This window comes from Salvelinus namaycush, chromosome 4, assembly GCF_016432855.1.
Source record: "Salvelinus namaycush isolate Seneca chromosome 4, SaNama_1.0, whole genome shotgun sequence".
NCBI classification, from domain to species: domain Eukaryota; kingdom Metazoa; phylum Chordata; class Actinopteri; order Salmoniformes; family Salmonidae; genus Salvelinus; species Salvelinus namaycush.
In genome coordinates this window covers 62,847,919-62,872,959 of record NC_052310.1, presented here as the reverse complement: position 1 = coordinate 62,872,959, position 25,041 = coordinate 62,847,919, and the positions used below count along the sequence as shown (strand labels likewise).

Below are 25,041 nucleotides of genomic sequence, written 5' to 3'. Positions count from 1 at the left end.
TCCTCTTGTCTCTTTTCATCGGACATACAGGACGACTTGGCTTATTGTATTGGGTAATGATGCCAGTGTTGCTGCCACCAGTCTTTTCACACAGGTCACTGGGTGAAAAAAAAATACATTTTTAGAAAGTTCTACATTCAGAGCATCCCTTTCATAAGTCTTTCCATAACACACTGTTCATCTACTTGTGTAGCTCTCTTTTTCAATCCCCCCTGTTTTTACTGGCTTTTGGACAAAGGCATTCTACGAAACAAGTAGAGTTTACCTCAGGCAATGGTCCGTGTTTGTGTACTATAGGAGGTGCTGTAGATGACCTTGTAGGACCACTCCTTTGTTGGAAGACTGCGGTCTGTAAACATTGAGCAATGCAGAGTGTGTCTCACCCTAACGTCAGTGCCGTTAACACATTAAGCAGAGCACAATGTTGTGGAACATTCAGATAAAATAATTATTTCATTTCAATCACTTTATTCTATAGGTCTGAGTAAATACATCTTACATAGTTCAGGTGTGACATAACACTTCCAATGCAATAAAACATGGAGGGGGAAAAACAATCAGGTAGTGAATTCCAATACTGAAAACTACATGGGTATTGAACAACAGTACAAGAGTTACTGTACGTGGACACATTGACATGAAACATCCATACCATTCATGGAGTGTAGCGACGTCATAGATTGTCTTCAGTGTTGTGCCTTCAATGTGCTGCTGAGACCATATTCTATGACATGCCGAAGCTAACCTTGAGATATATTTAACATATAACATTAATATTGCATGAGAATAACCTGCTAGTCAAATAAAACTTAAGCAATGACAAACTTAAGCTCTGCTTTCCCAACTTTATCAACCCCGTCTCTTCCTTGGCTAGGTTTGTAGCTCTGTGGCTCTGTGTGATACACAGCACATCTTTGCCTTGACTAAATGAATAGTACAATCAATCGCAAGCCTTGCATGTTTATCAGCACGATCTAGCTCTAGGTTCATTTTTTGTTCTAATCACATTTCCTTGCCCTCCCCACCAAAAGGACCAGAAAACAACTAAATGGCAGTGATTAAATAAAGCTAGCAGCTGCTGGATAACTAACTTACTATAAACTCATAATAGTAAGCTGTGACTTTGTTTATATCATAGGCATTGTCAAGCACATATTTTCAATACATTTAGAAGAGGTACCCCACACCCCCACCCCCACCCTTTACATTGGTTACTATATAGCACCCAATTGCAGGCCACTTTTACCCAAGATACAACAGAACCCCCCAAAGCCCCAAGATACAATAAAGATGGGGTGTCTTTATATAGTAATAGGCAAGTGAATGAGTGAGTTTTACAATGGTGTCAACTTGCTCATGAAATACATGGTATTATATGGTATTATATTCAATTATGGACATAAAAATTGAATTAATGTGACTTGTGGAATATCCATTTACTCTGCATGTGTGCTTATGTACAGTACAGATGAACCAGTATCTACCAGGATTTCAATTCAGTCAATTGAAATGGAACTGACTCCAACCCTGGTATTTGCAGTTGAAAGCCATGGCATAAATGTAGCAATGTTTACTGTTTGGCCATAATAACACTGCTGCGGTGCATCTGATTGTCTATGGATGATGATAAACATTTGCACTGAAAAGTATGAGGAATCTAGCCTGGTTCCAGATCTGTTTGTGTTATCTTGCCAAATTCTATCTTCACTGTCCCACTAAACAAGACGGCACAAACAGAAATGGGACCAGGCTATGTGGAGTCATTTCTAAAAATAGAGCAATAGAATAAAAAGTCTGTGAGAGGAGGAGATTCATTCATGACCACTGACGTCCATTACAGTGAAATGTCTTGTTAAATATCGGATTTAATTGAGAGACGTGATCTACAACTACCAAGCACAGTGGGATGGTAGGCATGCCATAGAGTACCCCAGTATGAGTCATAATACCCATAAAACCTAGCGGTTAAACGGAACTGGTTCCAATCGTTAAAATAAGGGCTGTGATTCGTGTAGGCTTACGCTGGCATGATGTTTTGATAACTATGTAAATCTCTCTCGGACAATAGGGACTTTTATCAATATAGTCGCCTGTATTTACCCCCGAAAACTGAAATGCTAATGTGGCTATCATAAAGAACTACAAATGCCATGATGATCTGGACGAGACTGCCGAATCGAGGCAAAGGTAAGAATCTCTGGATTAACTATCTAATGTTAGCGTCAGCTAGAGATGACGTGAAGGAGCTTGCAGGTATTTGTAGTTTTGCATGATGTCTACTTTGACGCTAATTAGCATTTTTGAATCAGAGTAAATAGAGATGAATAGATTGATAAAAAGTCACCTTGTGCGAGAGATGTACATGGTTATCAAAACGTCACGCTAGGTTAAGCCTGCACAAAACACAGCCCTTATTTTAAATGTTTCTAAAATCCCCTATGAGAAAATTGAATGGTGAAAAAACAATTGGAACCATTTCCCTGTTTGACCGTTAGGTTTTATGGGTATTATGACACCTCAACTGTGGAGCTCTATACTGACTTTGACAGAGGAAAAGGTGATCTATAGCCTGACAAGACAGCAAACAAATCTGGTACCAGGCTAGGTGACCGAGCCTTACTAAAATCAACCGGGCCAATACTGATGGGTGGTTTTGACTACTACATTCAAAGTCAACTCTCAGACACACAAAAACACAATGGAAATGTGTAATAGTTGGTCTAACTGCCACCTAGTGAAGAAATGGAGCACCGCACCCTGAAGTTTAAAATCTAATACATCTCTGCTATTTATTTGTTAAATATATCCTCTATATTCCACAAAAATGTACGCGTTTTACATACCCGATTTCGACCACACAAAGTTAAATTCAGTTGATATTGTACTACGAAATAGTCTGGTACTACTCGACCAAGCATAAAAAGACATATTACTACTACACTGTCAACATCGATATATTAACAACATTAATATACAGGTTTGATCAGGGATGCTCCAACTAAGCCCAGTTTTTACACACGGGAACTAAAGGTCCCAGCATTACTTCCAACTGTCCTATAATTGATTGCTGATTTATTTTAGCTCAAGGGTTTAAGACAGGTGTCTCAAATTTTATGACCACGGGCTGCATTTCCTAATACAACCACGGGCCACATTAAATCAGCTTAGGAGGCACATTTTGTCAGTCGGACAGTAGTTTCAGACCCCTGGTTCTCACAACTTTGCTTTTGTTTCATGACATTAAAACAATATTATTTGGTATACATATCACCACAACTAATCTAAACCTGACATCATACAGAGTGGGATTCATATATGTACCCTTGCCTCTTATTGCATACATTGGAACCACCATGCGTCTAGGTCTGTATGGCAGCACTGCAAGCCAACTCTTCTTGCCCTTCTCTATTGTAACAGAAGAATGAGCAGTCTAAAGAGGGACCAGGAGAGTCACAAACTGACAGGGGGGACAAAACATTAATAATATCCTTATTACTTTAACATTTAGACACAATACAGTACATTCCCCTTCAAAGGCATTAGTAATGCAAGGCACAAATTTCACCAACAATCAAACTCTTGAGGTCCATTGAAAATGCAGTCACTATCCAAATTAGTATATAGTATATATTTTAGTTATTTAGTAAGCACTCATCCAGAGTGACTTATAGGAGCAATTAGGGTTAAGAAACTTGCTCAAGGACACGTCGGCAGCTTTTCACCTAGTCAGTTCAGGGATTCGAACCAGCGACCTTTCGGTTACTGGCCCAATGCTCTTAGCCACTAGGCTACCTGCCGAAAGACCATGATATGGGGCGGAAACATTATGCCTAGATCCTATCCTAGATAAACCTTTCTGCTGGCATATCATTGTCATCAGTGCAACGAGGAATGTGCTTTTTGAAATCTCAGTAAGGAGTGCCCCCGCAGTGTCATAGCATCTCTAAAGGTTTTCTTCATAACAAAACAGACAGGGTTACTAGGATGAGAGGGGTTTATAAGGTTATCTGGTAGGACAGTGTGTGTGTAAGTACACTTCCAAGGGCAGTGGTGAGAGAGGGAAGCTTTGCTAGTCAACTGGTTAATGTTCATTAGGGCACACTGAAGCAATACGTTTTGCAATGATAAACAAAACCCTGGTAGACCGAAAAAGGAATTTAATAGTCTATATTGTGCTCATAAACCAACTGTTGTATTTTACTACAGACTACAGTTGAGCCAACTTGAGGGAGTGGATATCTAGCAGATTCAATTTAACTATTTTCTAATTCCAAGTCATGAATGGTTTTAGTGCACACAGCTTAAAGGATACGATCTCAAACACAATGGAAAAAACAAATACACCCTGGGGAGAAAAAATATCTCTGGGATTGAAACGAGGGGCGATCTAGTTTGGGGTGATTTGATAGAATTTGTCATTCAGTAACATTCAGTAATTAAACACCCACAACCCCATGGAGGATAAACGCAAAAAAAAAAAAAATCAAACCATAGTCTGTTTGTCAATGTAGCAGTATAAGATAACCGTCTGTCACACTACGCTCGCCTGCGTTTCATTACTTCGAAGAGGCTTTCTCCCCTTGTCTCTTTTATTTGGGAGAGGTGATAGTGAGGGTTGCGTCTCAGTCCTGCAAAGTTGCTTCCTTGTCTGAAATGATGGAATAGGTGGTGAAAGCCTACCAGTCAAATTTTTCTGATTGTACACTGAACTAAAATATAAAAGCAACATGCAACAATTTCAACAATTTTACTGAGTTAAAGTTCATATAAGGAAATCAGTCAATTGAAATAAATAAATTAGGCCCTAATCTATGGATTTCACATGACTGGGAGCCAGGCCCACCCACTGGCGAGCCAGGCCCAGCCAGTTAGGCCCACCTGCATCTATACTGAACAAAGATATAAAACACAACATGTAAAGTGTTGGTCCCATGTTTCATGAGCTGAAATAAAAGATCTGCAGGAATGTCCACCAGAGCTGTTGACAGAGAATTGAAAAGGTAATTTCTCTACCATAAGCCACCTCCAACATAGTTATAGCGAATTTGCCAGTACGTCCAACCAGCCTCACAACCGCAGACCACGTGTAACCACGCCAGCCCAGGACCTCCACATCAGGCTTCTTCACCTGTGGGATCCTCTGAGACCAGCCACCCGGACATCTGAGGAGTATTTCTATCTGTAATAAAGCCCTTTTGTGGGGAAAAACTAATTCTAATTGGCTGGGCCTGGCTCGCCAGTGGGTGGGCCTGCCTTGCTCCCAGTCATGTGAAATCCATAGATTAGGGCCTAATTTATTTATTTCAATTGACTGATTTCCTTATATGAACTCAGTAAAATTGTTGAAATTGTTGCATGTTGCTTTTATATTTTAGTTCAGTGTACAATCAGAAAAATTTGACTGGTAGGCTTTCACCACCTATTCCATCATTTCATACAAGGAAGCAACTTTGTAGGACTGAAACACACCCCTCACTATCACCTCTCCCCCCCCCCCCCCCCCCCCCCCCCAAAAAAAAGCCTAGAACATCATAAACAAACAGGTAAATAAAAAAATATGCATAAATATAATATTCTCTTTGACCTTACAGTTGTTCCCACTGAGCTGTAGTAGCGGGGTCCAACCAGCAGATGGGGATTACCTGTGGTGGGTGTTATTGTGTGGTCCTAAAGGCCTTTGTTGAAGAAGACAGTAGAAGTGTGGGGACTGCTATGTAGTATCCTCTCCTGAAGATCTGTCTCCAGGCTGCTCACAGCCATAGAACTACAGAGAGAGAGGGGGAGGGAGAGAAAAGGGGCCAGAAACAGAGAGAGAAAAATACATTGATTATTAGAGTGTACAATCTCGTTATGTTAAAGAAAAGCAGATCCACTGTCTATAGCTAAGGTATGTAACATATGGCCATATTTTACCTCTTCTGTGGGAAGAGGGCACAGCACAGAGGAGTTGCAAACACCAGGCTGAAAGAGAAAAGGAAGTTTTGTAAACAGTGCAATACAAGCAGTACGCGGAATACAATCGTGACGTGCAGTATTCATGTTATGGTTAGTTTGCTTACAGCGCATGTCATTGAGAGAGGAAAATTACTCCCTTAGACCAACGCAGACTACAGTATCATTAACTATAGATACTTACCACAGACCCACCTGTACTGGGGCGTTTAGGACTGGGAAGCGCTGAGGAGAGAACAGAGACAGAAATTGTGAAAGCAACTCCAAGCTGAAGCAATTTTTTATGAAACCAACTGACAGTATATAGACATTACACTGACAGTATTGAAGAGCTTAACAAGCCTGGTCCAAGATCTGTTTGTGCTTACTCATATGGTCATTGACAAAACAGCTCAAACAGATCCGGGACCAGGCTAGAGATTGCGGATCAACACAGGATATCAGACACGACAAAACACAGAAGCCTGGATTTCCACTGGCTTCTCATGACACCAACAAACAAGTAGCATATTTTACATGGCTGAACCCCACATAGAATGACACTATTTAATTCTGTGGTTTGAACTCCAAATAGAGGATAGGCTTAGTACAACAGTGGCTACATGCCACAGATTATCCTCCACACACACTGTATGTAGTACGGGCTCCAGTAAACCCACTGACTGTTGACAGCATGACAAGCATCCATTCGTCTCTTGTAACATTACCTTCATAAAAGCTTTCTTCTCCAGGGCGTTCATTATCACAGGTGGGATAGCTGTGGACAGACCGAGAGAGAGAGAGAGAAAACAATGAGGACTTTCAAGAGGCAACACATATTTTATTTTATAAAATGCGTTTTTTGGCAGAAATGCCTTCTGGAACATGTTAAGTTTCATGTGCCTTAAACTTGTGTGACATCTGTAAATACGAATACAATTGTTAAATCGCAAGCCTAGTTGGTTTAGCCACAGAAAGACAGGAAACTTCCCGCTAGCCATGATTGGCTGAGATAATGGATGGGCTGGACATGGCGAGAGAGAGAAGTTCAGATTGGTCTGCCATGTAACACGCTTCAGTCAAACATGAGCTGCTCAGTTTGTGTAGATAATCCTTGCTACCTGAGCTTTTTTGAAAGATATTACCTTAGCCATGGAGAACTGCAAAAGTGTTGCTACTGCCCACAACAACATTGCTGCCCCGAATTTAGCCGGTGCTATCGACAAAGATCAGTGGGGGAAAAGTTGTGATGGACTACTTTCTGCACACGGTCAGTGTGAACCTGTGTGACTTGACACAACGCGGACCAAACAAGCTGTACAAACGAAATGGAAACACAGGACGTCTTAGTTAGCTAAAGGGTTTCCAGTCTGCCGTGAAGCGTTCATCCATGTATATGGGTAAGAGTCTAGCTACATTTTCAGATATTATAAGTTTCTAATTTAGTCAGAAAGTCATTTTCATTGCAAGTTAAAGCATACTGTTGGCTAGCTAGCGAATGTTAGCGTGCTGGCTCGCTAGCTAACGCTATGTGTATGATCTGTGTAGTAATATTATTTGTATCTGAGGAAGCCATTTGAATTGCTAGCTATAGCCTAATGTTAGTTAGCTAACAATGAACTTAGTTTGTTAGCTTTAGCTACTTGCAGATTCATACTACAGCATTTCATGCATAGTGGCTAGCTATGACAATATGTTTGTATTGCTAATAGTATGGGTTGAGATTATGGTTCATCGTTTAGCTAGCTAGACAATAATGACCCATCCACTTAGCTAGATGTGGCTTGGGTTGGTTATAGCATTTCTTTCACACGAACCATCAATTTAGACAAGTGTGTCTAGGTAAGCATCATCTAATAATTACACAATATTTTTTATGTGGACACTTCCTATGCAAATAACCATTTCACTGTACCATTTACACCTTCTGTATCCTGTGCATTTGACAAATACACTGATTTAATTTGATATAGTGTGCGTTTATCAGAGATGGTAATATCAAGAACATGACCTGCACCAAAGTCATATTAGGATATAGGCCAAGGACTAGATACGTGTATTTTTAACTGGAGTTTTTCCTTATTGTAGGCTACTACTTTCACCACTTTTCGTCTTGAAATCTTTGGTAGTTTACTACACTACCTTACTAACTCTGTTTAGGACATGGCCTCACACATTCATTCTTAAAGAAATGGGTGGGGCTAAGGCTTAAGAGGGTGTGAACGATGCTGAATAGGTGTAGACAAAAAGCTCTCCAGTAGGTGTACTAAAACATTGAAGGGCCATTTTCTCAAAAGCAGGGTTACAAATTCATCAACTTTCAAAGCAGAATTACTTTCCCATTGTTCCTCTAGTGCAGTGTTTGATACACAATTTTGTTGCGCGGAGTCTCTACTTTCATCCATTGTAGAAAAACACCAGTCCAAATCCAGGCGGTCAGTCACATTGTGTCCGAAACACAGTGCTTACCCATAGCTGGCACAGCCATGCCAATCCTGGACACCACCACCTGGATGATGCCTGACTTGGCAGCGGTGACTGACTCTCCTAACCGGTTCCCTTCCTCATCTGTCACTGGAATGCCGTACTTCAGCTCCCTAAGAAAAGGGACATAAGGAGAGAATGAAATTCAGCCAAATCATGTTGCTATGTCCAAAGTTAACCAGGATATTGTTGCATACGAGTCATTCATGATTTGAAATGCAATCAAACATTTTAGTTTGAAAATAAAATAAAGCAATCCTTGAATTATTTGTGTAAACAATAAATCGTTCCATTTCGGCAATTGTATTCACGAATGCATGAGACTGTTTTTAGTGTTGTTTTAATGTAATTTATTTAGTGTTGTTTACATTGTTCCAAACGATCAGAAAAACAGCACCTGTTTTTGGCACACACAATAAGCACACAGCGCTTGCTCCTTACCTTCTTTTTCTTGATCTCCAGTATTTTCCACAACTAGTCAAATTTATTCCACATGTCTGACTTCCCCTTTACCTCCTGAGCAACCAGTAAACATTTCCCTGTTTCGAGTTTATTTGTCACGTCCTCTGCATCCATTTTGCTGTCACGTGTTACAGTGTTCAGAGTTTGTTATAACCAATTTATTGATCGCTATAAAATCAGGCCCTATTGGTTATGTGCATGCAATGCATACATGTGTCACCTAAAGAGAGCAAGGGTTGAGGGAATGTTTTTCCTAAACAAAAGAGGGATTTCGGTAACAAAACTTGTCAGAAATGGCTGTAATTATGTTGCAGCTTCAGCAACACGGACAGCGAGATTAACACTGTTGATGTTCTGTGGTAGTCGCCGCAGCAGGGAGGAGAGATACACAACGTAACTAGTCAGTCACTCAATGTAAAATATATTATATTTTTTTACTAAGCCCGACCCGGCACAATCAAATCAATTGCCGTCGCACTCCCTCTAGTCATTTGTGTGTCTTCATTATTTAATCAAACAGAGAGCTTAAAGCATCAGACAAGCTCAGTGCATATAGCTGATTTGATTAAAACACATAGGAAGTGTCCATATATGGAAAAATACACTATTTAAAATTTGACCAATCGATTGTTCGAAACAGATGACTCTCGGTCAACCAAGATTTTTTTGAGTCTGGGACATCCCTAGGTACGTTGCATTGAAAGTGGATAATGTGTTGATTCAATCACAATTCCCACAGTAAAGGGAAACGCTGATAGTGTTAACTAAGGGGGAAAATTCTGAACTTCACTCAACTTTCTAATCTCGTGCTTCTCTGCATGGGCAGAGAACATTTCTTCTGCGCGGCAGTCCTGGGGCACGCCCACAGCTTAGAGGGAACATTGGTTGTGGTGTCTTTAAACTCTAGCTCACCTCTGCCTCATGAAGGGGATGTTGATACAGTTGGCAGCCGCTACAGCAAAGAAAGGGACGAACCGGCTCATGACGGCTGGAAGGCGCTGGGAGAGAGACGGAGTTTGTCTCAATGTTGATTTTTCATGGAGCTAAAATGCAAAGCGAAGTGTAAATCAACTTGAACTAAGATGATCCAGAGACAGTCCAGTACCTTGGCTAGAGACTTGAGTCCCAGGGCTGTGACTACAGCTCCTGTGGTGGCACTGATGTACGCTGCAGCCAACTGACTGAGAGAACATAGGGGCCCACATTTACATCTTAGCATCTTACTAAAACAATTTACTGAGCCTCAATAATGTTCCTGTTCCAAGCATTTACCAGAATCTAGTCTTATCTAATACACAGATAGAGGTCTCAAGGCACATGGTCACAATGCATACGGAATACATGCATTCAAATCATAAGCAATATTTATTGCAAAACTTGACAAGTCAGGCAGACATGACGATGTACAGTTCAGGAATCTCTCCACAGTAATAATGATTTAAAATGGTCCCCAGTCTTTACATGCTCTTTCCATATAAACTGAGAAGCACCAGCATTGCTTGTTCTCATTCCGCATGTGTCCTGGTTAAAGTAGGTGCATCTAAATAGTTTAAAGTGGCACCCTTTCCATGTCTCCTTCCTTTTATCTGCGCTGATCTGAAATAACTAGACCTATCCATGTCCTTTCAGATCAGTACTGATGAAGGAAAGCAGATGAGGAGAGGAAGATACAGTAGCTAAGGCTATGAGATGCACCATAGTACTAGCCAGTTACAGGTACTGTAGGGCTGGTTTAGTAATGTGGTTGTGGTGTAAGTGGTCCCAGTCCCTACTTGGTGGTGAGGGCAGCGTCTCCACTGCGGTTGCTGTAGTTGACCACAGCGTTGAAGGACTGGTTCACCCACTGCCAGAACACAATGGCTGGAGTCGTCCTGGAGGAGTAGAGGTGAGGAGAGAGGTGATGGGAATGTGGGGGGGAGGAAAGAGGGTCAAAAGGGGTGAGAGGGGAGGAGAGAAGGTGAGAGATGTTAAAGGGATTACAGAAAGGGGAGATAAAAGGGAGGGATATGGAAAGGCGAAATTATGTAAACATGGGAGAGAAGGGTAGGGAAAAGGGAAAGACGAGAGAAGAAGGAGGACAAGGAAAGTGAGAATAAGCATGAATAATTTCTGATATTTCATTGAGGCAGATTGTTTGAATTTCTCCTAGAAAACAAAGCTAAATCATGACTTGTAAAACAGCTAAAAATGTAACTTTCCACTTCTGTGCAATGTTTACATAATGGTGTTACAGTGTGACTTTAAAAAATATAACCTTTATTTTAGCAGGGAAATCCCATTGAGACCAAGGCCTCTTTTTCAAGGGAGCCCTGCATGTACACAAATCATACAAATACAATGCATAAAAACATAAAATAGTTATAAGAAATTCAAGAAAAGCAGTCACATTCCTAAACACGGAGGTCCTCCATCAACAACCTGAACTGCCCTAGAGATAACAGCCTCAAGGTGCAGAGCGCTCTACAGATAATTTCATACAGGCTGCAAAAACACAGAATGCAGATTGACCTAATTCCGTGGTAAAACGAGATTTAGCTGCAGTATGCTACTCTGGTCTTGCCCTCTGAGCTGGAATGTAGAGGGTGAGTTATTCAGAACTATCCATGTCATCCACAATAGCTGTGTCCTGACTAAGTGAGTAAAATGACCATTTTAACATGCTGAATTTATTTAACATAATCTATGCATTTCTCTCAGACAATTTCACCATGTGATATTTTGGGATAGTTTTTTTACCTGTTCTGTATCTTATGCTACACACAAATTGTATTTAACATGTATTAAATTGAAAACGGAATACACCCTAGTAGTACCTGTAGAATGTGAGCATGCAGCCGGTGATGGTCATGTTCATGGGGACCTGGGCAGACATGCGTCCCACCACCACCATCTTTTCGCCGGTGTCAGGGTGGAAGGCAGAGTCATAGATGTACTTGGCTCTCCACAGCTCATCTTCTGTCAGACCTGGCTTCACCACTCCTAACCTGGACACAAGTACATCAAACTCTTTAAACAATGAATGAATGATTGACACAAATTCAGCATAAAGCATAATATAAGTACATCCGTTGTTTTAAAGGAATGTGCCTATTTCTGCATTTGTTCATAACAAAGACACAGCTTAGTCTTACATATTTATTTTTGTGTTTTCAGTTCATCTCTGGTGTAAGGGAGAAACCAGTAGGCCAGATGTTCCAGCCTACAGGCCAAGCCTAATTAGTTGTCTGTCTGTCAAATGTTGTTTGTTTCTTTCTCTTATTATGCCGTGGGGGGGGGGGGGGGGTCAGGTTATAACGACAGCTAGCTAACTTCTTGAACTCTTTAGTTCAGAGACACTGCTATAGATTGTTTCCATGCTCATACATGTCGAGCCACAGAATCAATAGATTTTTGGTTTGATGCTTCCAATAATGTAAAGGAATTCCTTCCCAGGCACCACACACCCCATCGTACAGAGAGAGGAGGAGTAATGCAGTAGCTTTCCAAGGTATCATAATTTTCCTTCCCAAGACCTCACCCCTCCTTATCCTCTCCTCCACCTATACTTGTAATTTTCAACAGTGACCCATGTGTTCTCAGCATCTCACTTGACAGCAGTTCCACCCACCCGTTCCACCACTTTATCCTCACCCATCCTTCCCTCTCCTCCCACCGTACATGTATTTCTTCACAGTAACCCGTGCATCCTCCAGGGTCTCAGAGGACTTTAGAATGTTCCTGGGGTCAGTGGCGAAGAAGAAGTGCTGGGCGCGGCCCATGAACGTGCTCTGGTCCCATCGTGGCTCCTTGATGTTAATGTCCAGGGACAGAACTCCAGACATCCTTGTTTTACTTTGGGACCGGTTAACAGAAACATATGTTAGTTAGGCATGGGTTTAGTTCTCTGCACATTTGACACAAGACTTTCTTCAGTGACATTTTTTTTGGGGGGGGGGGTGGGGGGGGGGGGGGGGGGGGGGCAAAAAGAAAGAGAAAATAGACCTTGTGGAAAATTTAACGTAATTAAAAAGATAAGTCCTCCTCCCCAGCTAGGCCTAAGCCTTGATAGCACGGTAAGCCCCCTACCTCTCCGATTCATTTATAGCTCTCACTTCCTCTGTGGCCAAAACAATCCTAGTGATTGGAGGGGCCTACTGCACCTCTAGTCTCCTCCTCAAAATATAATTATATATAATATAAATAATTATCCAAATTCTCTTGACGAATTAGCTTGCGCCGAAATTATTAGTCTAAAAATTATTGATGCGAATTACATTGGCATCCTGAACCTTCTTTTAGCATTTTAGGCCTTAATTCAACCTGAATTAAAAAGATGACCAGTCCAGCACACAGTTTGCAAATAGGCCTAAGTTACTGGCTGTCTTTTACATGCACATCTAGGCTATGCATCATCTGACCAAGGCTACATCAGAGCCTTGCAGTACAACAATAAACAAACTGAGGAATGAAAAGCTTTCAGCAACTAGAGTTATCATGATGTTTGGTTTCCTAGGTAATCAGATGATAAACAGAGGTCTTTCTAGCTGAAGGGTCTATCTGCAGACCACGTTTACTACATGCCACGCCCACTACATGCTTCGCCCACTATGTGTCACTTAATACATGCCGTGCCCACTGCCATTGAGGCTACTAGCTAGCTAGGACACTGGCAGTGTCCTTCACCCCCACCTGCCGAGTACTGCTTTCCCGCAGTTATTTTAACGTTATGGCGAGGGTAATCACTAACCGGTATAGCCCTTGATCATGATTCATGACACTCAGTTCCATTTCATTACACATTGGATGAAGGTGTCCTCTGTACGGGGTAGTCTTGTTAAGAGCCCAGACGCTCAATCTGGACATTAACACACGTGGCTTGCGGTATGGTATTGGAAGCATTAGGACCTTATTTTTCATATCAGTGAGAAATTATTTTATTAAACTAAAAAAGTAAAATTGATACACACTTTGATAGGGTTCAATCAATCAAGTTTATTTTATATAGCCCTTCGTACATCAGCTAATATCTCGAAGTGCTGTACAGAAACCCAGCCTAAAACCCCAAACAGCAAGCAATGCAGGTGTAGAAGCACGGTGGCTAGGAAAAACTCCCTAGAAAGGCCAAAACCTAGGAAGAAACCTTGAGAGGAACCAGGCTATGAGGGGTGGCCAGTCCTCTTCTGGCTGTGCCGGGTGGAGATTATAACAGAACATGGCCAAGATGTTCAAAATGTTCATAAATGACAAGCATGGTCAAATAATAATCAGGAATAAATGGCAGTTGGCTTTTCATAGCCGATCATTAAGAGTTGAAAACAGCAGGTCTGGGACAGGTAGGAGTTCCATAACTGCAGGCAGAACAGCTGAAACTGGGACGGCAGCAAGGCCAGGTGGACTGGGGACAGCAAGGAGTCATCATGCCCAGTAGTCCTGACGTATGGTCCTAGGGCTCAGGTCCTCCGAGAGAGAGAAAGAAAGAGAGAAGGAGAGAATTAGAGAGAGCATACTTAAATTCACACAGGACACTGGATAAGACAGGAGAAGTACTCCAGATATAACCAACTGGCCCTAGCCCCCCGACACAAACTACTGCAGCATAAATACTGGAGGCTGAGACAGGAGGGGTCAGGAGACACTGTGGCCCCATCCGATGATACCCCCGGACAGGGCCAAACAGGAAGGATATAACCCCACCCACTTTGCCAAAGCACAGCGCCCGCACCACTAGAGGGATATCTTCAGCCACCAACTTACAATCCTGAGACAAGGCCGAGTATAGCCCACAAAGATCTCCACCACAGCACAAACCAAGGGGGGGCGCCAACCCAGACAGGAAGATCACGTCAGTAACTCAACCCACTCAAGTGACGCACCCCTCCTAGGGACGGCATGAAAGAGCACCAGTAAGCCAGTGACTCAGCCCCTGTAATAGGGTTAGAGGTAGAGAATCCCAGTGGAGGGGAACCGGCCAGGCAGAGACAGCAAGGGCGGTTCGTTGCTCCAGAGCCGTTCAAAGCCGTTCACCTTCACACTCCTGGGCCAGACTACACTCAATCATATGACCTACTGAAGAGATAAGTCTTCAGTAAAGACTTAAAGGTTGAGACCGAGTCTGCGTCTCTCACATGGGTAGGCAGACCATTCCATAAAAATGGAGATCTATAGGAGAAAGCCCTGCCTCCAGCTGTTTGCTTAGAAATTCTAGGGACAATTAGGAGGCCTGCGTCTTGTGACCGTAGCGTACGTGTAGGTATGTACGGCAGGACCAACTCGGAAAGATAGGTAGGAGCAAGCCCATGTAACGCTTTATAGGTTAACAGTAAAACCTTGAAATCAGCCCTTGCCTTAACAGGAAGCCAGTGTAGGGAAGCTAGCACTGGAGTAATATGATCAAATTTCTTGGTTCTAGTCAGGATTCTAGCAGCCGTATTTAGCACTAACTGAAGTTTATTTAGTGCTTTATCCGGGTAGCCGGAAAGTAGAGCATTGCAGTAGTCTAGCCTAGAAGTAACAAATGCATGGATTAATTTTTCTGCATCATTTTTGGACAGAAAATTTCTGATTTTTGCAATGTTACGTAGATGGAAAAAAGCTGTCCTTGAAACAGTCTTGATATGTTCGTCAAAAGAGAGATCAGGGTCAAGAGTAACGCCGAGGTCCTTCACAGTTTTATTTGAGACGACTTTACAACCATCAAGATTAATTGTCAGATATAACAGAAGATCTCTTTGTTTCTTGGGACCTAGAACAAGCATCTCTGTTTTGTCCGAGTTTAAAAGTAGAACGTTTTCAGCCATCCACTTCCTTATGTCTGAAACACAGGCTTCTAGCGAGGGCAATTTTGGGGCTTCACCATGTTTCATTGAAATGTACAGCTGTGTGTCATCCGCATAGCAGTGAAAGTTAACATTATGTTTTCGAATAACATCCCCAAGAGGTAAAATATATAGTGAAAACAATAGTGGTCCTAAAACGGAACCTTGAGGAACACCGAAATGTACAGTTGATTTGTCAGAGGACAAACCATTCACAGAGACAAACTGATATCTTTCCGACAGATAAGATCTAAACCAGGCCAGAACTTGTCCATGTAGACCAATTTGGGTTTCCAGTCTCTCCAAAAGAATGTGGTGATCGATGGTGTCAAAGGCAGCACTAAGGTCTAGTAGCACGAGGACAGATGCAGAGCCTCGGTCTGACGCCATTAAAAGGTCATTTACCACCTTCACAAGTGCAGTCTCAGTGCTATGATGGGGTCTAAAACCAGACTGAAGCATTTCGTATACATTGTTTGTCTTCAGGAAGGCAGTGAGTTGCTGCGCAACAGCTTTTCGATTTTTGAGAGGAATGGAAGATTCGATATAGGCCGATAGTTTTTTATATTTTCCGGGTCAAGGTTTGGGTTTTTCAAGAGAGGCTTTATTACTGCCACTTTTAGTGAGTTTGGTACACATCCGGTGGATAGAGAGCCGTTTATTATGTTCAACATAGGAGGTCCAAGCACAGGAAGCAGCTCTTTCAGTAGTTTAGTAGGAATAGGATCCAGTATGCAGCTTGAAGGTTTAGAGGCCATGATTATTTTCATCATTGTGTCAAGAGATATAGTACTAAAACACTTAAGTGTCTCTCCCGATCCCAGGCCCTGGCAGAGCTGTGCAGATCCAGGACAGCTAAGCCCTGGAGGAATACGCAGATTTAAAGAGGAGTCCGTAATTTGCTTTCTAATGATCATGATCTTTTCCTCAAAGAAGTTCATGAATTTATTACTGCTGAAGTGAAAGCCATCCTCTCTTGGGGAATGCTGCTTTTTAGTTAGCTTTGCAACAGTATCAAAAATAAATTTTGGATTGTTCTTATTTTCCTCAATTAAGTTGGAAAAGTAGGATGATCGAGCAGCAGTGAGGGCTCTTCGATACTGCACGGTACTGTCTTTCCAAGCTAGTCGGAAGACTTCCAGTTTGGTGTGACGCCATTTCCGTTCCAATTTTCTGGAAGCTTGCTTCAGAGCTCGGGTATTTTCTGTATACCAGGGAGCTAGTTTCTTATGACAAATGTTTTTCGTTTTTAGGGGTGCAACTGCATCTAGGGTATTGCGCAAGGTTAAATTGAGTTCCTCAGTTAGGTGGTTAACTGATTTTTGTCCTCTGACGTCCTTGGGTAGGCAGAAGGAGTCTGGAAGGGCATCAAGGAATTTTTGTGTTGTCTGAGAATTTATAGCACGACTTTTGATGCTCCTTGGTTGGAGTCTGAGCAGATTATTTGTTGCGATTTCAAACGTAATAAAATGGTGGTCCGATAGTCCAGGATTATGAGGAAAAACATTAAGATCTACAACATTTATTCCATGGGACAAAACTAGGTCCAAAGTATGACTGTGGCAGTGAGTAGGTCCAGAGACATGTTGGACTAAACCCACTGAGTCGATGATGGCTCCGAAAGCCTTTTGGAGTGGGTCTGTGGACTTTTCCATATGAATATTAAAATCACCAAAAATTAGAATATTATCTGCATTGACTACAAGGTCCGATAGGAATTCAGGGAACTCAGAGAGGAACGCTGTATATGGCCCAGGAGGCCTGTAAACAGTAGCTATAAAAAGTGATTGAGTAGGCTGCATAGATTTCATGACTAGAAGCTCAAAAGACGAAAACGTAATTTTCTTTTTTGTAAATTGAAATTTGCTATCGTAAATGTTAGCAACACCTCCGCCTTTGCGGGATGCACGGGGGATATGGTCACTAGTGTAACCAGGAGGTGAGGCCTCATTTAACACAGTAAATTCATCAGGCTTAAGCCATGTTTCAGTCAGGCCAATCACATCAAGATTGTGATCAGTGATTAGTTCATTGACTATAACTGCCTTTGAAGTGAGGGATCTAACATTAAGTAACCCTATTTTGAGATGTGAGGTATCACGATCTCTTTCAATAATGGCAGGAATGGAGGAGGTCTTTATCCTAATGAGATTGCTAAGGCGAACACCGCCATGTTTAGTTTTGCCCAACCTAGGTCGAGGCTCAGACACAGTCTCAATGGGGATGGCTGAGCTGACTACACTGACTATGCTAGTGGCAGACTCCACTAAGCTGGCAGGTTGGCTAACAGCCTGCTGCCTGCACCCTATTTCATTGTGGAGTTAGAGCCCTGTCTATATTGGTAGATAAGATGAGAGCACCCCTCCAGCTAGGATGGAGTCCGTCACTCCTCAGCAGGTCAGGCTTGGTCCTGTTTGTGGGTGAGTCCCAGAAAGAGGGCCAATTATCTACAAATTCTATCTTTTGGGAGGGGCAGAAAACAGTTTTCAACCAGCGATTGAGTTGTGAGACTCTGCTGTAGAGCTCGTCACTCCCCCTAACTGGGAGGGGGCCAGAGACAATTACTCGATGCCGACACATCTTTCTAGCTGATTTACATGCTGAAGCTATGTTGCGCTTGGTGACCTCTGACTGTTTCATCCTAACATCGTTGGTGCCGACGTGGATAACAATATCTCTATACTCTCTACACTCGCCAGTTTTAGCTTTAGCCAGCACCATCTTCAGATTAGCCTTAACGTCAGTAGCCCTGCCCCCTGGTAAACAGTGTATGATCGCTGGGTGATTCGTTTTAAGTCTAATACTGCGGGTAATGGAGTCGCCAATGACTAAGGTTTTCAATTTGTCAGAGCTAATGGTGGGAGCCTTCGGCGTCTCAGACCCCGTAACGGGAGGAGTAGAGACAAGAGAAGACTCGGCCTCAGACTCCGACTCGCTACTTAATGGGGAAAACCGGTTGAAAGTTTCTGTCGGCTGAATGAGCGACACCAGTTGAGCATTCCTACAGCATTTCCCTTCAGAAGCCATGAGAAAGTTGTCCGGCTGCGGGGACTGTGCGGGGGGATTTATACTAACGTTAGTATCTGTACTTACTGGTGGCACAGACGCTGTTTCTTCCTTTCCTACACTGAAATTACCTTTGCCTAACAATTGCGTCTGAAGCTGGGTGTCACGATCGTGTGGAGGAGAGACGGACCAAAACGCAGCATGTGGAAAATAAGCCATCTTCCTTTTATTATAGAAGAAGGCAAAACGAAACAAAACACTTACAAACTAACAAAACAATAAACGACCGTGAAGCTAATAAACGTAGTGCACACACACAGGCTACAAACGTTCAGACATAGACAATTCCCCACAACAAACTAAAGCCTATGGCTACCCTAAATATGGCTCCCAATCAGAGACAACAGAAACCAGCTGTCTCTAATTGGGAACCCATTCAGGCAACCATAGACTTTCCTAGACAACTACACACAACATAGACACTGCTAGACAACTATACTAAACATAAACCCAACTACTCTAAATAAACCCCCTAAACCTTACAATCACCCTGGACACTACAAAACCCACATAAATACCCATGTCACACCCTGACCTAACTAAAATAATAAAGAAAACAAAGAATACTAAGGCCAGGGCGTGACACTGGGCTTGTAGCACAGCTATCCTCGCCGTAAGGCGATCGTTCTCCTGTATATTATGAGTACAGCGACTGCAATTAAAAGACATCATGTTAATGTTACTACTTAGCTTCGGCTGTTGAAGGTGCTGACGAACCATGTCCAGATAAAGCGTCCGGAGTGAAAAAGTTGAATGAGGGAAAAAAGTTGTGATGGAAAAACTAAAAATATAAACGGGTTAGGGTTGATGTTCCCACATGGTCATATATATACAGTGCATTCGAAAAGTATTCAGACCCCTTCCCTTTATCCACATTGTTACGTTACAGCCCTATTCTAAAATGGATTAAATTATCACCCCCCCCCTTAATCTACACACAATACTCATAATGACAAAGCGAAAGTGTTTTTTAGAAATGTATTACAATTAAACAGAAATACCTTATTTACATAAGTTTTCAGACCCTTTGCTATGAGACTTGTGCATCCTGTTTCCATTGATCATCCTTGACATGTTTCTACAACTTGATTGGACTCCACCTGTGGCAAATTCAATTGATTGGACATGATTTGGAAAGGCACACAATTGTCTTTATAAGTTCCCACTGTTGACAGTGCATGTCAGAGCAAAAACCAAGCCATAAGGTTGAAGGAATTGTCCGTAACGCTCCGAGACAGGATTGTGTCGAGACACAGATCTGGGGAAGGGTACCAGAAATGTCTGTAGCATTGAAGGTCCCCAAGAACACAGTGGCCTCCATCATTCTTAAATGAAAGAAGTTTGGAACCACCAACACTCTTCCTAGAGCTAGCCGCCCAGCCAAACTGAGCAGTCGGGAGAGAAGGGCCTTGGTCAGGGAGGTGACCAATAACCCGATGGTCACTGACAGAGCTCTAGAGTTCCTCTTTGGAGATGGAAGAACCCTCCAGAAGGACAACCATCTCTGCAGCACTCCACCAATCAGGCCTTCATGGTAGAGTGGGCAGATGGAAACCACTCCTGAATAAAAGGCAGATGACAGCCTACTTGGAGTATGCCAAAAGGCACCTAAAGGACTCTCAGACAATGAGAAACAAGATACTCTGGACTGTTGAGCCCAGACTTGTCTTGAACCCAATCGAACATCTCTGGAGAGACCTGAAAATAGCTGTGCAGCGACACTTCCCATCCAACAAGACAGAACTTGAGGATCTGCAGAGAAGAATGGGAGAAACTCCACAAATACAGGTGTGCCAAGCTTGTAGCGTCATACCCAAGAAGACTCAAAGTGTAACAGTTCTGTAACGACAGATGCTGGGAGACTAGAAGCAAGTACTGGGTGTAGATTTAACAATAAGTAGACAAAACAAGAACAGTGTCTGGACAGGAGAAACATAACATCAATGCTGACTCAATGCTGGGGGGGGGACTATTTAATCCATTTTAGAATAAGGCTGTAATGTAACAAAATGGAACAAGTAAAGGGTCTGAATACTTTCCGAATGCACTGTATATGCACATGGTGTAGGTCTTGGAAAAACAAATCACTTAAAATAATTTTTGGGGTGGGTGGGATGTGGAGGGTTTAGTTATGTTATTCTAATAAAAGTGATTTAACCACAGCGGTTTTCTGTTCTTATGGCTCTCAATTTTGCAATAGAATTCAAACTAAATTGTCCAAGTGAAAATGCTAAACTGTAAAATGCAGCTAGAATGTTTGTTTGATGCTAATGTAAACTGAAAAAAGCTAGACAGGTTAGAATTATTATTTTCCTAATTACTATAATTTTGATTGTTGATAGTATTGTAACTAGTTAATAATAACATATGGTTTAAATATAATCAAGGCTTTTAGGAAACAAATATCAAGACATTTGCTTGTTATTATGCTTTATCTTCCTGAGAATAGTGCACATATAAATATCCACATTCTGTAAATGAGAATTGAGTCCCATGAAGTGGCAGTTGTCGATACTTTCATTGTTGATCAATAGATTTAGAGTGAAATCAGACTGTTCGCCAATGCGTTGATAACGTGACCGATAATTAGTTTTTACCAGACGACTCCCTCGTTAGAACTAACAAAAAAAGTTGGGTAAAGTACATGGACATCCGTTTATTTCCATAAAAAAAAATTGAATAGCGTCCGATATGGCGCATCGATATGCTACTGTAAAAAATAACTGGACCCTAAAATTACAGTGAACCCAAGGCAAGCTTTAATGCAATAACACATGTGATTGGTGCCTGACACTCACGACAAGTAAAGGAGAAAGGAAGACCAAGCTAGAAGTGTAACATTATCTACAATTTTCAGTATATAGTAGATGGATACAAATCAACCTGCGTCTCGCAGCGATATGAGTGCAGTTGACGTTATTAAAATAGGAAGCTCACAATAGCATGCTTAAGTTTAGGTAGCTAATGTTTGACCATCAGTTTGCTTGTCCAATATTGTAGCATGTGAGGCTGACATACACTGTCTTGATATAAATTACTATATTGTGAACGAACACGGTGCCTTCTTACTATGTGCAATTAAAAAACACAACCACTAACGTTAGCTAGCTAGCGTACGTATAAAAAAAAAAGAAACGACCGAACGTTAGCGTCTTCCGTTAGCTCGAGCTAGCTACACATTTACAACATGTAACACACTGCCAATAAAATCACCAAAACATACCTAGTTTCAATGTCAAGCTGTGCTCACTCTACACACCTTGCAGAGACCTGAAAAACAGTGACTTATTCTTTGGGATTTCGTTGGCGGATCCCATCCAACTTTTAGGTGCATACACCGCCACCTACTGTACGGGTGTGTGAGGCCATTCACGGCCTACCTAATTATATTATTTGATACAATATTATAAACTGGGTGGTTCGAGCACTGAATGCTGATTGGCTGACAGCTGTGGTATATCAGACCGTATACCACGGGTATGACAAAACATTTATTTTCACTGCTCTAACCACGTAGGTAACCAGTTTATAATAGCAATAAGGAACTGAGGTTTGTGGTATATGGCCAATATACCACGGCTAAGGGCTGTATCCAGGCACTCCGCGTTGTTGTGCTTAAGAACAGCCCTTAGCCATGGTATATTGGCCATATACCACACATATACCACCTACCACCTATTAGCCCTCTCTAAAAAAACAAAAACCACACATTCCAGTATTTTACCTTATCTAGTCCTACTCCAGACGACTAGATAAGGTAAAACACCCCCTGCAACTGTTCTGCAGTAAATCTTTGCAATCTAAAGTACTTCTCTGCCGCTGCCACCACAACCTCTATTTTCTGTGACTTTCAACCCATTTCTGCAGTACAATAAACAACCATGGCTATGAATGCTAAAAATCACACTTTACTGAAGCACATATTATTCCCATCACTCTCTTGATCTCTGCCTACTCACATAAATCCTCTCAGGATCCCGCACCCTGTACCCATGCGTCAGCATACGGCACTTTCTCTACTACTCTAACCCTGGCAACCTCAATCAGCCTTTCTCTCACCGGACATCTCTGATCTCCATGATCACCCCCACAACTAACACACAATTTTCTCCACCGATGTGTGTACCACATATTCCTTCGTCTCATGACCATTGTGGCTGCTTCGCGTGATGTTTTGTTGTCTCTACCTCCTTGCCCTTTGTGCTGTTGTTTGTGCCAATAATGTTTGTACCATGTTTTGTGCTGCTAACATGTTGTGCTGCTGCCATGTGTTTTTACCATGTTGTGTTTCTACCATGTTGTGTTGCTACCATGCTGTGTTTTCACGTGTTGCTGCCATGGTATGTTGTCTTAGGTCTCTCTTTATGTAGCGTTGTGGTGTCTCTCTTGTCGTGATGTGTGTTTTGTCCTATATTTTATTTTGTATTTTTAATCCCAGGCCCCATCCCCGCAGGAGGCCTTTTGCCTTTTGGTAGGCCGTCATTGTAAATGAGAATTTGTTCTTAACTGACTTGCCTAGTTAAATAAAAAATGCCCTCCTGCACACCTAGGCATCTCCCTCTTACACACTGCTGCACTATGCCCATAACCTTGACACCTAAAACACCATAATATTTTCATAACATAAACTCTCACGGGATACCTGACACTTCCTACCTTGACCTTATCTGCTAAAGACTCTGCATCAAAACTCAGCATGACATATAACTTCTTCTCCGTTTCCCCACCATATCTACATCTCACCAAACAGCGGTGTCACAGACATTGGGAATCTTCACTTTCAACTGCTCCTCAACACTTAATGCCACCCCTGTTATTACTCCTTTCAACGGCGCCCTGCTCCGGAGAGCAAAGCACTAATCTCGTAATCCGGAGCGCCCCGCTCCCTCTGGGCTGAGGAAGCAAAAAATAGAGTCCACTCGAGTTACCTAACCCAACTCAACAGTCCCCAACCTCTCCTCCACCCAACCTGACACCACATATGTATCAACCAAAAAGCACGGATCCATTCTCTCGACAAATCTCACTCCCACTGTGCCAAAATCATCCTTATCATCCTTGGGACGAGACCTGAACTCAGCAGTCCTCAGCTTCCGGCCCCAGCTTCCGGCAGGGCAAGCCGGAGGGGTAGGTTTCGGGTTGAGAGCCAGACCCTGTCCCCCGGTACAAACACGGGGGCCTCACTGCGGTGGCGGTCAGCACTCCTCTTCTGCCGTCCACCGGCTTGCTTAAGGGATTCCTGGACGGCTCTCCAGGTCTCCTTGGAGCGCTGCACCCACTCCTCCACCGCAGGAGCCTCGGTCTGACTCGGATGCCATGGTGCCAGGACCGGCTGGTAGTCCAACACACACTGAAATGGTGATAGGTTCGTAGAGGAGTGATGGAGTGAGTTCTGGGCCAACTCCGCCCATGGGACGTACTTAGACCACTCCCCTGGCCGGTCCTGGCAATATGACCGCAGAAACCTACCCACCTCCTGGTTCACTCTCTCCACCTGCCCATTACTCTCGGGGTGATAACCGGAGGTCAGGCTGACCGAGACCCCCAGACGCTCCATAAACGCCCTCCATACCCGGGACGTGAACTGGGGACCTCGATCAGAGACGATGTCCTCCGGGACCCCGTAGTGCCGGAAGACGTGGGTAAATAGCGCCTCCGCAGTCTGTAGGGCTGTAGGGAGACCGGGCAACGGGAGGAGTTGGCAGGACTTAGAAAACCGATCCACAACAACCAGGACCGTGGTGTTTCCCTGAGAGTGTGGAAGATCGGTCAGGAAATCCACTGACAAGTGAGACCATGGCCGTTGTGGAACGGGGAGGGGCTGTAACTTCCCTCTAGGAAGGTGCCTAGGAGCCTTACTCTGGGCGCACACCGAACAGGAAGAGACATAGAACCTAACGTCCTTAGCCAAGGTGGGCCACCAGTACTTCTCCCTGAGACCCCGCACTGTCCTCGCCACACCCGGATGACCCGAAGAGGGTAGTGTGTGAGCCCACCGAATCAGTTGATCACGAACACCAAGCGGCACGTACTTGCGACCAGTCGGACACTGAGGAGGCGCAGGTTCCACCCGTAACGCCCGCTCGATGTCCACCTCCCATACCACTGGTGCCACCAGCCTAGAGGCTGGAAGGATGGGAGTAGGATCGGTGGGCCGATCCTCCGTGTCATAGAGACGGGACAGCGCTTCGGCCTTCGTGTTCAAGGAGCCTGGTCTATAAGACAGGGTGAACCTGAATCGGAGGAAGAACATGGCCCACCTTGCCTGACGCGGATTCAGTCTCCTAGCTGTCCGGATATACTC

General features: G+C 43.1%; 1 protein-coding gene across 2 annotated transcripts; it reads right to left on the bottom strand.

Moving 5' to 3' along the window:
* Positions 1-5,667: 5,667 nt before the first annotated feature.
* LOC120045684 (sideroflexin-1-like) lies at positions 5,668-12,701 on the bottom strand. 2 transcript variants are annotated; one of them, XM_038990621.1, is made up of 10 exons: positions 12,535-12,701; positions 11,691-11,861; positions 10,650-10,748; positions 9,983-10,058; positions 9,790-9,875; positions 8,401-8,528; positions 6,660-6,709; positions 6,137-6,177; positions 5,914-5,961; positions 5,668-5,764 (listed from the first exon to the last, which is right to left on the bottom strand). In XM_038990621.1, the coding sequence occupies exons 1-10, from the start codon at positions 12,696-12,698 to the stop codon at positions 5,668-5,670; spliced, it is 960 nt and encodes a 319-aa protein (XP_038846549.1). In that variant the 5' UTR covers positions 12,699-12,701. The 2 variants fall into 2 exon arrangements, with proteins under 2 accessions (XP_038846549.1, XP_038846548.1); XM_038990620.1 differs by having other exon boundaries at positions 11,691-11,856; positions 12,530-12,698.
* Between the last annotated feature and the right edge of the window lie 12,340 nt (positions 12,702-25,041).